The 13620-nt window shown below is 49.9% G+C and overlaps 1 protein-coding gene and 1 long non-coding RNA gene across 4 annotated transcripts in view; both read right to left on the minus strand.

The window, feature by feature from the left end:
* The window catches only part of LOC144308463 (uncharacterized), an 852603-nt gene that overhangs the window by 599502 nt on the left and 239481 nt on the right, over positions 1–13620 (minus strand). The gene's annotated exons all lie outside the window — the stretch shown is intronic.
* Positions 1–13620, minus strand: part of STARD8 (StAR related lipid transfer domain containing 8) — an 82992-nt gene that overhangs the window by 35044 nt on the left and 34328 nt on the right. For 2 of the 3 annotated variants that reach the window (XM_077889948.1, XM_077889947.1), the window contains exon 1: positions 6949–7159. The exons of the other annotated variant lie outside the window; for it this stretch is intronic. In XM_077889948.1, coding sequence (XP_077746074.1) covers positions 6949–7066 — 118 coding nt within the window. In that variant the 5' untranslated portion in view covers positions 7067–7159. Of the gene's footprint in view, positions 1–6948; positions 7160–13620 lie in introns of those variants that run through there. 3 annotated transcript variants of the gene reach the window in all.

Below are 13620 nucleotides of genomic sequence, written 5' to 3' on the forward strand. Positions count from 1 at the left end.
AGTGAGATCTCTGATTAGTAGGGACAGCCAAGAGAGAATCTTGGACATGAAATATTTGAGCAGGAAGTTGCCACTCCCACTTTGCACAGGCCCCAGCATTCTGCAACTTTCCCACTACCCCCAGCTCTCTACCTCAAGTCTAAACTCTACCTCCGCAGAGAAATGCCAGGAAAACTTGGGGCATATGCATGGATCATGACAGGCGAGGGCTCCCAAGAGTGTGACAGCAAATACCATCAGAAAGCTGGTTTATATTCAATAATAAATAGAGTGTTAAGATTTGATTTCTCTCTTGCCTTTCTTCACAAGGGTCCCAATACAAGTTCAAAACCATGATGACTTCATTGTTGAATTGAGGACCTCCTATTAGCCAGGACTGGGAGTACTACAGACAACATGCCATCCATTCACCATCCTCCACATTTACAAATACAGAAACTAAGAAGAGATGACTCTCAAGTGAACCCACCAGATCCATGATAGGGATCATACCTGCACATCGGTTAGGAAGAGGAAGTTCCTAGAAAGCAGGGCCCACATCCACCTCATTTGTTTGCTAGAGCACACAACACAGACGAGAGCAAGACTTCATGTTTATTAGGACAACAGCTTTGTTAAGGTCACCCAGGCAATGGCAAAGACAGACATAGTCCCAGGTGCCACCCTCCTTCTGGTCTTCCTTCCTTGCTGGCCCTGATGAGAATCAGAGGAGAAATGATGAAGCAAGGCTAGCTCCAGTGTGCACCCTCCCCCCTTTTCTCTCAATGGCAAGATTGGAGTTGGCATTTCATTCAAGATGAGCCATGTCCCTGTAGGTCTTGGGTGTAGATGAGACCTATACTCCAGAACTCCCTTCTGGAAACAAAATCCTACCCAGAGTCAGGAACCCTTGTAACAGGTGGGAAGGTAGACGACCTCCTTCCTGAGGCTAGGCTGTCATATTTGTAAGCATCCCCAAGGTCCTGAGTTGGAGCCAAATTTACCTTGCTTTTGGAAAACCCTAAAAGGGTATAAAAGCACAGCTCCTGCAGGATCCTTACAGCTTCCCTAAGGGAAAGAAACCATGTCAGAGGGGCCCCTGAGTGGCTCAGTGGTTGAGCATCTGCCTTCAGCTCAGGGCATGATCCTGGAGTTCTGGGATCGAGTCCCACATCGGGCTCCTTGGATGGAGCCTACTTCTCCTCTGTCTGCCTGTGTCTCTGCCTTTCTCTGTCTCTCATGAATAAAAAAAAAAAAAAGGAAAAGAAAAAAAAGAAACCATGTCAGCCAATTCCATCCACTTCATGGTGCCAAGAACGGTGCCTACAGTAGTTTCTCAGTACTGTTTAAAGATATTCAAGGGACAACCATGAAGAAATTGCAATCATATAAATAACAGCCAAACCCCGCTAGCCTTTTAGTAGATATATTTAACTGACTCAGAGATGATGGATTCTGAGACACTCAGTTCTTTAAAAAATAAACAATAATCAAACCAGAAAACTAAAAAAGAAAAAACTATAGAAAGTACAAAACCTACAAAAAAGCAATTGCTATAAATGAGTAGAACAAGAACTTCACAATGCCTGGCATAGAGTAGGTACTAAATAAAAACATCTTTTGAAGGACTAAGTGAACACAATAGTCAGGGAAAGCGACAATCCTAATATATGCCATACACATTGTGACTTTTTTTTTAAAGATTGTATTTATTTATTCATGAGAGACACAGAGAGAGAATGGCAGAGGCACAGGCAGAGGGAGAAGCAGTCCCATCCATGCATGGAGCCCGACGTGGGACTCGATCCCCGGTCTCCAGGATCACACCCCGGGCCAAAGGTGGAGCTAAACCGCTGCGCCACCCAGGGATCCCCACCTTGTGACATCTCAAAATGGGCCAAATAAAATAAAATAAAATAAAATAAAATAAAATAAAATGGCCCGAGCAATGTCTAGGCTATTTGTTTTGGTCTTTCTTGATCTCCATCTCTTATCCCATGAACTTCAGAAAAGCAAGAACTCAGCCTCTTTAGAAGGAGATAGCTCTTTCCCTTTAATCCTTGCTCCCTGATCCAGCTGCAGGCCCTGACCTAAGCCAGAGTCTTGCATGAAACAGATCTACAGTAAGGGTTCCTGGAACAAATGAGGCAAAGGTACCTTTACACAATCTCCTTTCTGGGTTGCATCCTGAGTGGCTCTGGTAATAACTGAAGCCTTTAGATCCTGGGTGTCCCTTTTCCCACAGGCCCCATTATTGCCTGTGTGTCCTACAGTGCTGTTGCGGCTGCTACTACCATGGATGCCAGTTCAGCCACTAAGCAGGATAATGGAGAGTGCATGAGGGTGGTCTGAGGACAGGTGGAAAAGCCTTGGGGTGCATGTGTGCATCTCTATGCCCTAGACATGGGGCTTCCCTCTGTCTGCCACTAACAAAGCCCAGTTGTGTCATGCAAAGAGCAGTATGATGGATTCTGAAGTTAGAGGGCATATGTACAAAGCCCAACTCTGCTACTTACTAGTCGTGTGACATTGGGCAAGTTATTTTGCAACTTTCTGTGACCCGGTTTCCTCACCCGTGAACTGTGGATGATAATCACAGCCCTGACCTTTATATGGCTGTTAAGTGGATCCACTAGGCTAAATTGCACTTAGGATGGTGGCTAACTCACGATAAGTGCTCCTAACTGTTAGATGTGGTGACAGACACACTGAGCCATGGGGAAAAAAGCCCTGGATCAGGAAGTAGGCAAGTTGGGTACTACTCCCAGTTCTACCACTTGCTGGCTGTGTCACCAAGGGGAAGTTATTGTGCCACTCCAACCATCAGTTTCTTCATCTGTGAAATGAGGCTAGCGCATAACCACTAGCAGGCAAAATGAAGACAGTGGGTGTGAGGGTGTGCTGTAAAGGGTGGTGGCAGGTGATGGGATGGCACTGAAGGTGTTGGACAGCTCAGCTTTTTTCCAAGGCCAATCAGCTCTCTCCTCTAGGAGGTGGCAGAGAGAAACTCCAGATGCTGTTACTGAGCCATACCTCAAGACATTTGGGTCCCAGTGAGTGCCTACCTGGACTCATAATGGCCCCCACACCTCTCCCTGCCTAGGAATGGGGATTCTTCAGGCTGTTGCAGGCAGATCCAGAGCCCCACTAGGGAATGGCTGCAGGTAATGAAACAGGTGCTTCCACTCTTCTTTTTCCATGGAGCTAAAGGAGCAGCAGCAAATAATCCATGGAACTCAGCTGAGAAGAAAGAAGTGGGGGTGGGGGGGGGTAGGAACCATGAGGGGAAAATGGACTTGGACCAGCCCTGCACAGCACATGACCACAGATATCCTCACACTTGCACACACATTCCCGCATACCACATTGAAAGCCCACCAGTCAAGCCTGGGAGGGTAAAGGCCTGCTCTTTAAAGGTTTGGGGGTCCCCACCCAGCTTCATGAAAGGGGACTATGGATCCGATCCCCACAACATGAAATAGTTACAGTTCATTAAAAAAAAAAGTCTCAGAAGCCATGCCATGGCAGGGGTATTTGCAGTAAGAGTGGCTGATGTAGGAAGCAGGAATCTGGTAGTGGGAGGGGCTTGAAAAGGTGAGGAGCAACAGGCACCCCACTGTGCACTGCTAAGTGGGAGTGGGGGACAGAGCTGTGTCCTAGGAGGAGCATAAAGACCACCTCTCAGCCCACAGCCTAGGAGACCACTATAGCTGTGCCCACCCCCACACTCCAGAGTACCCCGAAAGGGGGAGCTCTGTGCTGGGCTAGGAGACCTGGACTGGCTGTGAGGAATGCTGGAGTACTGGCTGAGCCAGGCACAAGTCACAGGAGTTTTAGGGATCACTTAGTCTCTCTGACACCACCTCCTGCCACCCCAAGCTAGGACATGGATGTACTTTTTCTGTCTCACCTGCCTCCCAGAACTATTGAAAGGAATATTTGGGGAAGCTCATGATGAACCTCCATGCACTTGAACTAGGCAGCTAGAGATGGAGGACCCAGGCCCACCCAGTCCCTGCCTCCCACTCCTCCCCAGACGCTCAAGAGTCTTGCCTCCATCTCGCCAACAGACACTAGGCAAAGTGTCAGTGGATGGAGAGCTGGCCCCCCAACATCCACACAACTGACCCACTGAGCTGTGACAGTGTGGTGGGCCCCATTTCACACCCGATGGGCCCCTGGCCAATCTCAAAGAGGGCAGGCAAATGGAGCACCTCCTCCATTTCCTCAGGGAGGTCTGCCTGCCTCAGTTCAAACAGATGGGCTGAACACTTGGTGAACCTGGCACAGACACCCAGAGCAGGATGTCCACTCCCATTCTCCCACCCCATTCCTGCCCTTCAGAGACGACAGTTAAGGTGCAGTGAGGAGATGAGCAAAAGCAAGTCAACTCCTAACACAAGCCCCATTGCTTTGCTTCACTCTAACCCCACACACAGTGACAAGCAGCTGAGACCAAAGGAACCCTCCCTGTACCACTCAACAACATTTCCCTCTGCCTGACTTAGTTTCAGCCCTTGAGCTTGCTCCTTCCTGGCCAAGCTCAATTTTCCCATCTGGGAAAACAGAGCTGAGTCCTGGTTTCTTGGGTACATCCTTTCTTTCCTTTTGTTTTTAAGGGTGGGGATGGAGCGAAGGAGGGGCTTAATCTCACAACCCTGAGATCATGACCTGAACCAAAATCAACAGTCAGATGCTTAATGCGGTGAGCCACCCAGGCGCCCTGGGCACCTTCTTTCCATAACATTCTCTGCTTCTGTGAGCTTTTCTATGTGTTCCTGTGTGTGGGGGGGTGAGGTTCCCAGAAGCCCAACATCTGTGGGGCTTTTGCAGAGGAAGGGAGTACTTGGGGGTGTAAGAGTCCTCTGAGAATGAAGAGAAAGAACAGAGGAAAGTGAGAAGGAGGAAGGCTGAGATAAAAGGTAGAGAAAGAGATGGGTGGTAGGGGGCAGATGCTGAGGTCAAACCACCCAGAAGTCTAGAGATCTGGCTCCTGCCTCCAGTACTACCTCCAGCTCACCTAGTGGCAGTGGACACACAGAGCCTCTGAACATAGCTCAGGATGCTGTCCCCCTGCCTGGGACCTTTCCACTTGTCTCTCAGGGGAAGCTACTCCTGGGACAAAACAGAAAGAGTGAGGAGGAGATGGGGGAGTTAGAAAGGGTGGGCTCTTCCTTCCCACTCAACAGGCTGCCCCATCCATGCATTATGGCTGACCCCATAATGCAACCAGATTCGGTGCCCACGTGGTTGGAGGGCTGCTGGTGGAAGGTGGGGGAGGAGGACTAGCTTCCACAGGTCTCTCCAGGGTCTGGCCCAGTCCAACCCTATGATTATGGGTCTCTAGGGCTTGGTAATCTCAATTGAAGCAGATAGAACCATCCCCTGGCCACCCACCCTATTTCCCCTGAAGAATAGCCCTCAGAGGCCCCTGGATGCATCAGAGAGGGCACAGGATGTGTGGTGAGGCTCGAGGGCCACTCAACTAAGGGTCTGGGCTCTTGAAGCCCCTCTCAGTGTGCCCTTCTCCAAGCATAGCTACCCACACAGACACACACTTCTACACACACACACACATACACACACACACACATTCTCACTGAATAAAAATTCTGAGTTGATCTTCAGCCAAAGCCAGGGGTTCCCTACACATATGCATCAACCCATCAGTCCACATGGGCACCCAGGCACTGGTGGGGGAGGCTAGAGTAGAGAACACGGCAGGTAAGCCCAACAGTCAGGGTCTCTCCCATGCCAATGGAGCTCTCATGCTAATGGAAGAGGCAACAGCAGCCCAACCCAGGCAGGTGGGTAGCCAGGTCAGGCCCCAGGGGATAGGGACAGAGGGGGCAGTAAGGCTCCCAGGTGGGATACTTGATATCTCTGGATCAACAGACCCCTATGAAACACCAGGAAAGTGGCTCCTGGATCAGGGACCAGGACCCTACAGCTCTGGCTTCTACCCTCCTTTTATCACCGAGGAACTGTGTGACCTGGCTGAGAGTCTGGCTCTCTCTGGGCCTCAGGGTCCACATGTGTACAGTCAGAGTGTCGGCTCTGAGGGATTTCTGTGGGCCCTGTCCTTTAAAGTGTGGTTATGCTCCATGACAAACCTATGCTGAGAAACCCAACCCATTTTGCTGTCTCCTACCTGCCAGGAGCAAGGGAGAACTTACTGGGGGAAAGGAAGCATCAGGGCCTGGAATTTTTTTTAAGTGCTCAGAGAAACACATTTTTTTCAGTTTTTAAAAAGACAAAGTGCCAGCTAGTCTGGGAGACCTGTGGAATGGAAAGAGGCCTTGGGATGGAGTTTTGAGGCAATTCAAGGTGACTCCAAAGGTGCTGCCAGGGTGTCTGGGCCATGTCATGCAACAAGGGGAGAGAGTGAAGCAGTCAGGGTCCCCTGGAGTGATAGGGGGTGTGCGAGCTACCAGCTAGGAAGTAAGACCCAAGGATGAGGAGACAAAAAGAGGGATAGAAGGGCAGAGAGGGTGGGTCAAAGCAAAAATGTAAGCCGAGGGTCAGACATACAGCGGGACAGGAAGATAGACAGGAGGGTGGAAGTGTGACGCCAGAGGCAGAGACAAAGAAAGTGCTGGAGGACTAGGGGGGAAGGGACATACCACTAATTAAATGCCTACTACATGCTCACGAGCATCCTCCTTTGAGCGGAGGATGAAAGCAGCGGGAGAGGAGGTGGGTGAGGAGAATCCAGATGGACAGACCTTGAGAAAGAGCAAGAGCTGGCTAAGCGTTAGATGAAAGCAGGGGTGCAAGGATGGCAGGTCGGAAAAAAAACCGGAGTGCCAGCCAGGGGTGAAATTCAGACAAAAATGGACAGAGGACAGAGATGAAAATGAGACTGCCACCAGAGACACGGAGGCGAGGGGGGCTCGCATTTCGCCTAGCCCGATGGCAGCGCCCCTGGGCCCTGACCCCCCCGCAGGGGTCTGCCCCCGCTCTGTTCACCTGGCTTCCAGCGCGGGGGCTCCCAGCCGGTGCCCTTCACGGCCCTAGGCTTCCACGGCATCCACGTCCAGGGCTTTGGGAGCCTCGAAGCTGGTCCCCCGCCCCGCGCTTCGGCCATGCGTCCGCCGGAGACTCCGAGGCAGAGCACTGGCTCCTGGGGAGGGCGGGGGTCGCACCCAGACAGAACGACAGGCGGGGAGGACGGCGGCTCTGGCGCAGGGGTAGGCAGGGAGGGGCTGAGGGAATGACGGCCTGGGTTGCCCCGCCTCCTCAGTGGCGACTGGAAAGTTCCACGCCCCCACCTGGAGCAGGAAGCCCCCCTTCTCTATCCTACACTGGCCTCAAGTCGTTTAGCGCCGCTAGTCTGCCCTCTCCCGTTGCCATGGGCCTCCTCCCCTGGATTGAAGTGACCCTCCGGCCTTTTCCATATTGGCCCCCTATTCCAGCGGGTCTCACCCCTGAGCCAACTCCTTTTTGCGGTCCCATGCCAGTGCAAGATAGTGAAGGTCTTATCACTAGGTCAGCCCCTCCACCTCCCGTTTCCTCCAGATCTCACCAGCCATGTTCCATGGCAGAAGACATTCTGGAACAGCCAGATGGAGAGGGGAACCATGGCCCCGGCCAGCTTGGGGGACTAACTGACTCGCTCACCCACAACCTCCTCCATGCCCTGCTTCTTACCACCCTCCCAGCTCCACTTTGTGTCTCACCAGAGCAGTAGAACCCTGGGTTCCAGCAACAACACCTGGAAATCCTTCTAGTACCAAGAATATCCTGGACCTTGGGAGCAGAAGCATTCCTTTCTTAGAGACTCTCTTACATTAGAGAAGCAAAACTGAGGCCCAAGAATGTAAATGACTTAGTTACTGTCTCAGTGGGACAATTATCTCTGTTGCAGTCCTGCGATGAGGCTCTAAAGTAGTTGAGCACGGTGCTTGGCACGGAGTACAGTCCCCGTAAAGAAAGATTAACTTTTACTCTCAAAGGTTCAGCACTGGAGATCTACCACAAAGAAAGCCTGGACCAGGACCCTAAATTACATGACTCTTTGCCTTACCCCTAACCTCCGCCCACAGCAAATAAACTTGCATTTCCCAATTTGGGGATGGTGGGGAGTTCTACATGCCTTTGTTTACAATGGGGGAAAGGCAGAAAGTCACCAGTTCTCAGACCTGGCCACTTCCACTCCTGGTGGTGGCCAGTAAGAAGGCAAGATTCTAATAGTGGCTCTGTACTAACTGGACAAAGCCCTCTCTGAACCTCCATTTCCTCACCTGTAAAATGAGGATAATAATCCCATGACTCCTAACTCTGGGAAACAAACAAAGGGTTGCAAAAGGGGAGGTGGGTGGGTGGATGGGGTGACTGAGTGATGGGCACTGAGGGGGGCACTTGATGGGATGAGCACTGGGTGTTATTATACCATATATGTTGGCAAATTGAATTTAAATAAAAAATGTAAAAAAAATAATAATCCCATGACTCAATCAGAATGATGATAAAGAGATACACAGGTGAAGGTCACAGCCCCTCCCTTTACCATCTCCATACCTTGTGCCACTAGCTAAGGCCAAGCAGCACCATTTGTGAGGGACAGGCTAGGAAAAGGAAGAGGAGTTTATGAATTGGCATGTGTTTACTTGCATGAGATTTGCACTCACTTTTCATAGACTCCATGTCAAAGCTGGAAAGGAATGAGAAATTAACATGTCGATCTCCATGTGTGTCACCCTAGGCCACAGGGCAGTGCTGGCACATGGTAGGTGTTCACAAAGCATTGAGTGACTGTATTCTACCCATAGGGAAGAGAACTTGCTCATCGCATGGTGAGTCTGTTTCACAGTCAAGATAGATCTCTTGTCTACTCCTCTTTCTACAAGGCCGTGTTACTTAATGGATTCTTTTCCCCCATTTGTTCATGAATCGGTGGTGAGCTCACTCCTCTCCCCCAGAACCCTCTGGCCTATGGGCAATCCCCACTCTGGATAAGCTCAGCCAGGAGAAGCAGCCACTGGGAGGCCCCTGTCTGTGCTCAGCTTTGTAGTGCCAAGCCTTTGACTTCTGAGTTTCTAGCAGCCTTGCTGCACTGCCTCTGCCCCAGGGGCAAGCTCCTCTCTGAGGAAGAGGAGGCCCCAGTCAGCTTCCTCCAAGCACAGGAGTTTCCTTTTTGCTCTCTGGTGGGGTGGGAGTGCAAGGACCCAGCCTCTCAGAGCGGCAGCCTAGAAGGAAGGGCGGCAGCAGCCATTTCCTACCCTGCTAAGGCATCTCCCTCTCTGGCTAGTCCCTCCCTTTCCTGAGTTCTGCTGCTTCAGCCCCAGCCAGAACAGTGGTACGAAAGGGCTCTTAAGTTTACCTTGAAAAAAAAAAAAAAAGTTTACCTTGAATCACGGAACCTTGTTACTGGAAAAGGCCTCAGAGCTCATTTATTCCCACCTTCCCCCCAGCGCAGGAATGCCCTCGATCAGCAGAGAGGAGGGGGGCATGTGATCTAACCTCTTACAGCTTCAATTTCCTCCTTCATAAAACTGACAGGAGGACACCTACCTGCCAGTGTTGTTGTGGGAGGGAATGTGAGAACAGATTTAACAAAAGCTATTGTGCACTGAGCACTATCTGCCCAGCCTTGTTCCAAGTGTTTTGTGGTTATTCGTCTATTGAGTTTTTACCACAACCCTCTGAAGTAGGTTCCTTGTTGCTATTCTCATCATCGTCACCATCACCCTCTTTTCACAGATGGAGAAACTGAGGGATGACAAAGGTAACGTGACTTGCCTAAGTTCACGCAGCTAATAAGTGACGGTGGCAGAATTTGAACCCCAAACCTCAGTTTTCACCCATATCCTGACGGTGATCATCTTTACCCCAGAGAATGAGCCATTGTTAAAGTTCTCTGAGCTCACATGTGTCTGTGTGGCTGGAACATTTGTACCCAAGTGTCCCTAAGGGTTGGGGGGAAGAATGCATAGAAACCATTAGGGAGCTGGAGACATAACGGGAAGCTTTGTCTCTATGCAGAGGATGTCTTTGAAGTCCCTCTTATCTGAAACATGTACTTGAATTTCCTGGTTAACTCCGGTATGCATCCATGTTGTTTTCTTCTAAAATGGGGGCTTTTCTCCTTTAAGCCTTTGAGGAAAGTTGATGCTCCAAGAAGATGGGCTACATTGATCCTGGGCATTTGTGTGTGCCAAGCCACTGCCTTTTACCCCAGAGGTACCACATACCTAGCACATGCTGGGCCCTTAGTCACTGAGAACAGCTAATGTTAACGAAGTGTTTCTTATGAGCCAACATTCTGAGCACTTTCCACATATGACTAAATCATTGTGACACTCCTATGAGGAGGTAAAATTATCAGCATTGCCTAATTTTCCAGTGGGAGAACTGTAGCACAGAGAGGTTAAGCAATTAGCTCCAGGTCACACAATTCGTAAGTGACCACTAGGTTTTAAACCCCAACAGGGACGCCTGAGTGGCTCAGTGGTTGAACGTCTGCCTTTCGCTCAGGGCATGATCCCGGGAACCGGGATCGAGTCCCACATTGGGGTCCCTGCGAGGAGCCTGCTTCTCCCTCTGCCCATGTCTCTGCCTCTCTCTCTCTCTTTCTCTGTGTCTCTTATAAATAAATAATCTTAAAAAAATAAAAAAAATAAACCCAACAGCCTGTCAGCCTTGGCTGGTAACCGCTACACATGCTGCCTCTCAGGCCATGAAGGAGACTCTTACCCACACATCTCTACCTTCTACCAGGATGATTGAGTTGATTCTCGGCAGAAGCAGGACTTACTCCAATTAGATGAGCAGCTCCTTGAGGGCAGGTACACAGTGTCTCTCCCACTGACTCACCCTTTCCCAGATGATGCTAAGCCAGGGTCTGGGCTGCAGGTAGGGCTTGTCTTCCATTCATCTGTGGCAACTGACTGCCCTGGCTTGTGGCAGTCTCTTAGACCTAGCACCTGCTGGGCTGGTAGACAGAGCACTAGCATTTCACACGGGAATCCTCTGCCACTCTCTGTGGCAAAGGTCCAGCTTCAGAAATGGCTGCACATCATACACAGGGACAAGTCCATGCCTCTAACATTGACATTCAAAGCTCTGCACAAGGTCCCACAGCCAAGTCAGCTGGCTTTCCCAGAACACCCAATATGTCATTAACCTTCCAAACGTGGTACATGTGATCTCCTCTGTCACAAAAACACTCATTCTTATTTCTTTTGACTTATTTTACAAACACAAACACTTATATGGAGCTTTCTGTGTGCCCGGCACTGTTCTCAACTGTTTGCGCATTTTAATTCATGGACTCCTTACAGAAACCCTGCAGGTATTGTGACTGTGCCATTGAGAGAACAGAGGTACAAAGAGACTAACTTATTTGCCCTATCTCCTGCACCTGGCAACATCCTACATAGCCCTGTAGACTTTCCGATGAATACCATAAGCCATTCCCCATCTGAGTGCTTCCGCAGCTCAGTTATATCAGCAATCATTCTATACTGAGTTTAGTTATCTAGATGTCTTCCTGCCCAATAAGAGTGTGAATTGCCTGAAAGCTGTGTTTACTCATGGTATATCCGTTGCTCAGGAAGGAGTTTGGCATTGAGTTGGCACTTAGGGAACATTCACTAAAGTACTGATGACAATTGAGAGAATGAGTGAGCAAGTGGCCCCAAAGCAGCCTCAACCATGCCAAATGGTTGCTGAGAAATTTTGGATTTTCTTTCCCTGATGTCATTGGGATAGAGGAACGTGAAAGGTGACTCAATGACCAAACATGAAATGCAACCACAGGTAGTGAGAGGGGAAGAGAGAGAACCCTGCCCTCTCTTCCACCATCCCACCATTTGTGTGGTTAGACTAAACCTGGCACCCTGACCACAAGGACATTTGGGTTGATGGGACATCTCATGAGCCACAGGAACTGGCAGCTCTGGGGTATGCTCTGGAGAATTGAACTCAATGGATTCTGTGTTTCTCCCTCAAAGGCCCCAGGACTGCCTCTGCAATTCAGAGGTTCATATGGAAAAGAGTGAAGGGTCTGTCATCCCAAGGGGTTAGAGTTTGCTGCTTTTAGTCTCAATATTTATGCTTCAATGAACTCTTCATCCACCTCTTACTGGCCAAATGCACTTTGTGGGAAAGCAGAGGGGAGTTTGGCCACAGCTCTGGTCTGAAAGTCCTGGTTCCACCATTCAGTAGCTGTGTGACCTTTGACAAGTTACAGAGCCTAGAAAATAGAAATAGTTTTTTTTTCTACCCTGCAAACACAACTTAAGATAAGTAAGTGCAAAATGACTAGATGCAGAGAAAATAGCAGTGAGAGTGCTACAGCATTCTGCAGCTTCTCAGGTAAAGGCAGGTAGGTGAGGGGCCTGAACCTCAGCCTCTCCCCTATCTCGCCCTGCCTGAGACTCCAGAACAGTCATTCACCTTTTCTGGGCCTTTATAAAATGGGAAAGATAATTCCTAGGCCCTTGCAGCCAAGGCTTAGTAAGAGGGATGCTGGATGGGAAGCAGTAGTGTATCCATGTATGGATTTTATCAGCTCCAGAGAGAGGAAAGGAATCCCTGAGCACTGCACTGAAACTCTCAAAGCATCCTTGGGTTTGAACACCAGCTTTAAAAAAAAAAAAGATTTTATTTATTTGTGAGAGAAAGCATGAGTGTTCACAAGAGTGTGGGGGAGGGGCAGAGGCAGAGGGAGAAGCAGACTCTCCACTGAGCAGGGAGCGCCAAGCACGCAGGGCTCGATCCCAGGACCCCAGGATCATAACCTGAGCCAAAGGCAGATCCTCAACAGACTGAGCCACCCAGGCGCCTGCTGGACACCAGCTTTAACACTTGATGACATGTCATATCACCTCTCTGGGTCTCAGTTTCCTCACTTGTTAAATGGAGACAATAACACCTACCTCCCTAAGATGTTATATGGATCAGAGGTAAAAGTATCGGTGAGATGCCTTTATCAATGACAAGATTGCCCCTTAGCCCTTCACCCTGCTTTACTTCTTTCTTCCCGCCCCTGAATCATGTATGCTGTATAGTTCGAATCTTCATTGAATCTTTCTGCCTTTATCTGGCTCCACCCCCAGCCATCCCCCCATCCCCACTCCCCAGCATTAGTACATGCACCTTTACCCTGGTGAACTCTCAGAAAGCCCCTCCTCCACTTCCCATCATCTGGCAGGGTGCAGCACCCAGCCCACAGTAACGTGCATCTTGCACTATGGCTTAGCGGATCAGGGCTCTGTCTATTTGAGCAACTGGTCTTGCTATGAGCAAAAGCTGCTTTTATGTCATAGGAGTAGTTTGCAGGTTAGGAGTCCTTAATCTGCCTCCTGCATCCCCCCCCTCTTGTGACTGGTCCAAAGGGCCAGCAAACCATGGCCGTGGGCAGGCTTTATTTCCATCCATCAGCTGGTATGTTCCTACGGGATTCTAGACCAGTGCATGAGAGAGCACCCAAGTGGTGCGGGACTTCCATGGAAGACCGCCCTGGAGTTGGTGGGCCCTCAGAGAGCATCCGCTCCACCCCATCATGGTCCAGATGAAAATCTTGAGGCCTATCCAGGGAGGGGCAAGCAACTCAGAGTCAACTGCAACCATGCTTTGCCCACCCATATTTGCCTCTGGAAAATACAGTCTTCTAGAGCTCTCATGGGGCCTGGGCTG

The sequence above is a fragment of the Canis aureus genome, chromosome X (genome assembly GCF_053574225.1).
Source record: "Canis aureus isolate CA01 chromosome X, VMU_Caureus_v.1.0, whole genome shotgun sequence".
NCBI lineage: Eukaryota > Metazoa > Chordata > Mammalia > Carnivora > Canidae > Canis > Canis aureus.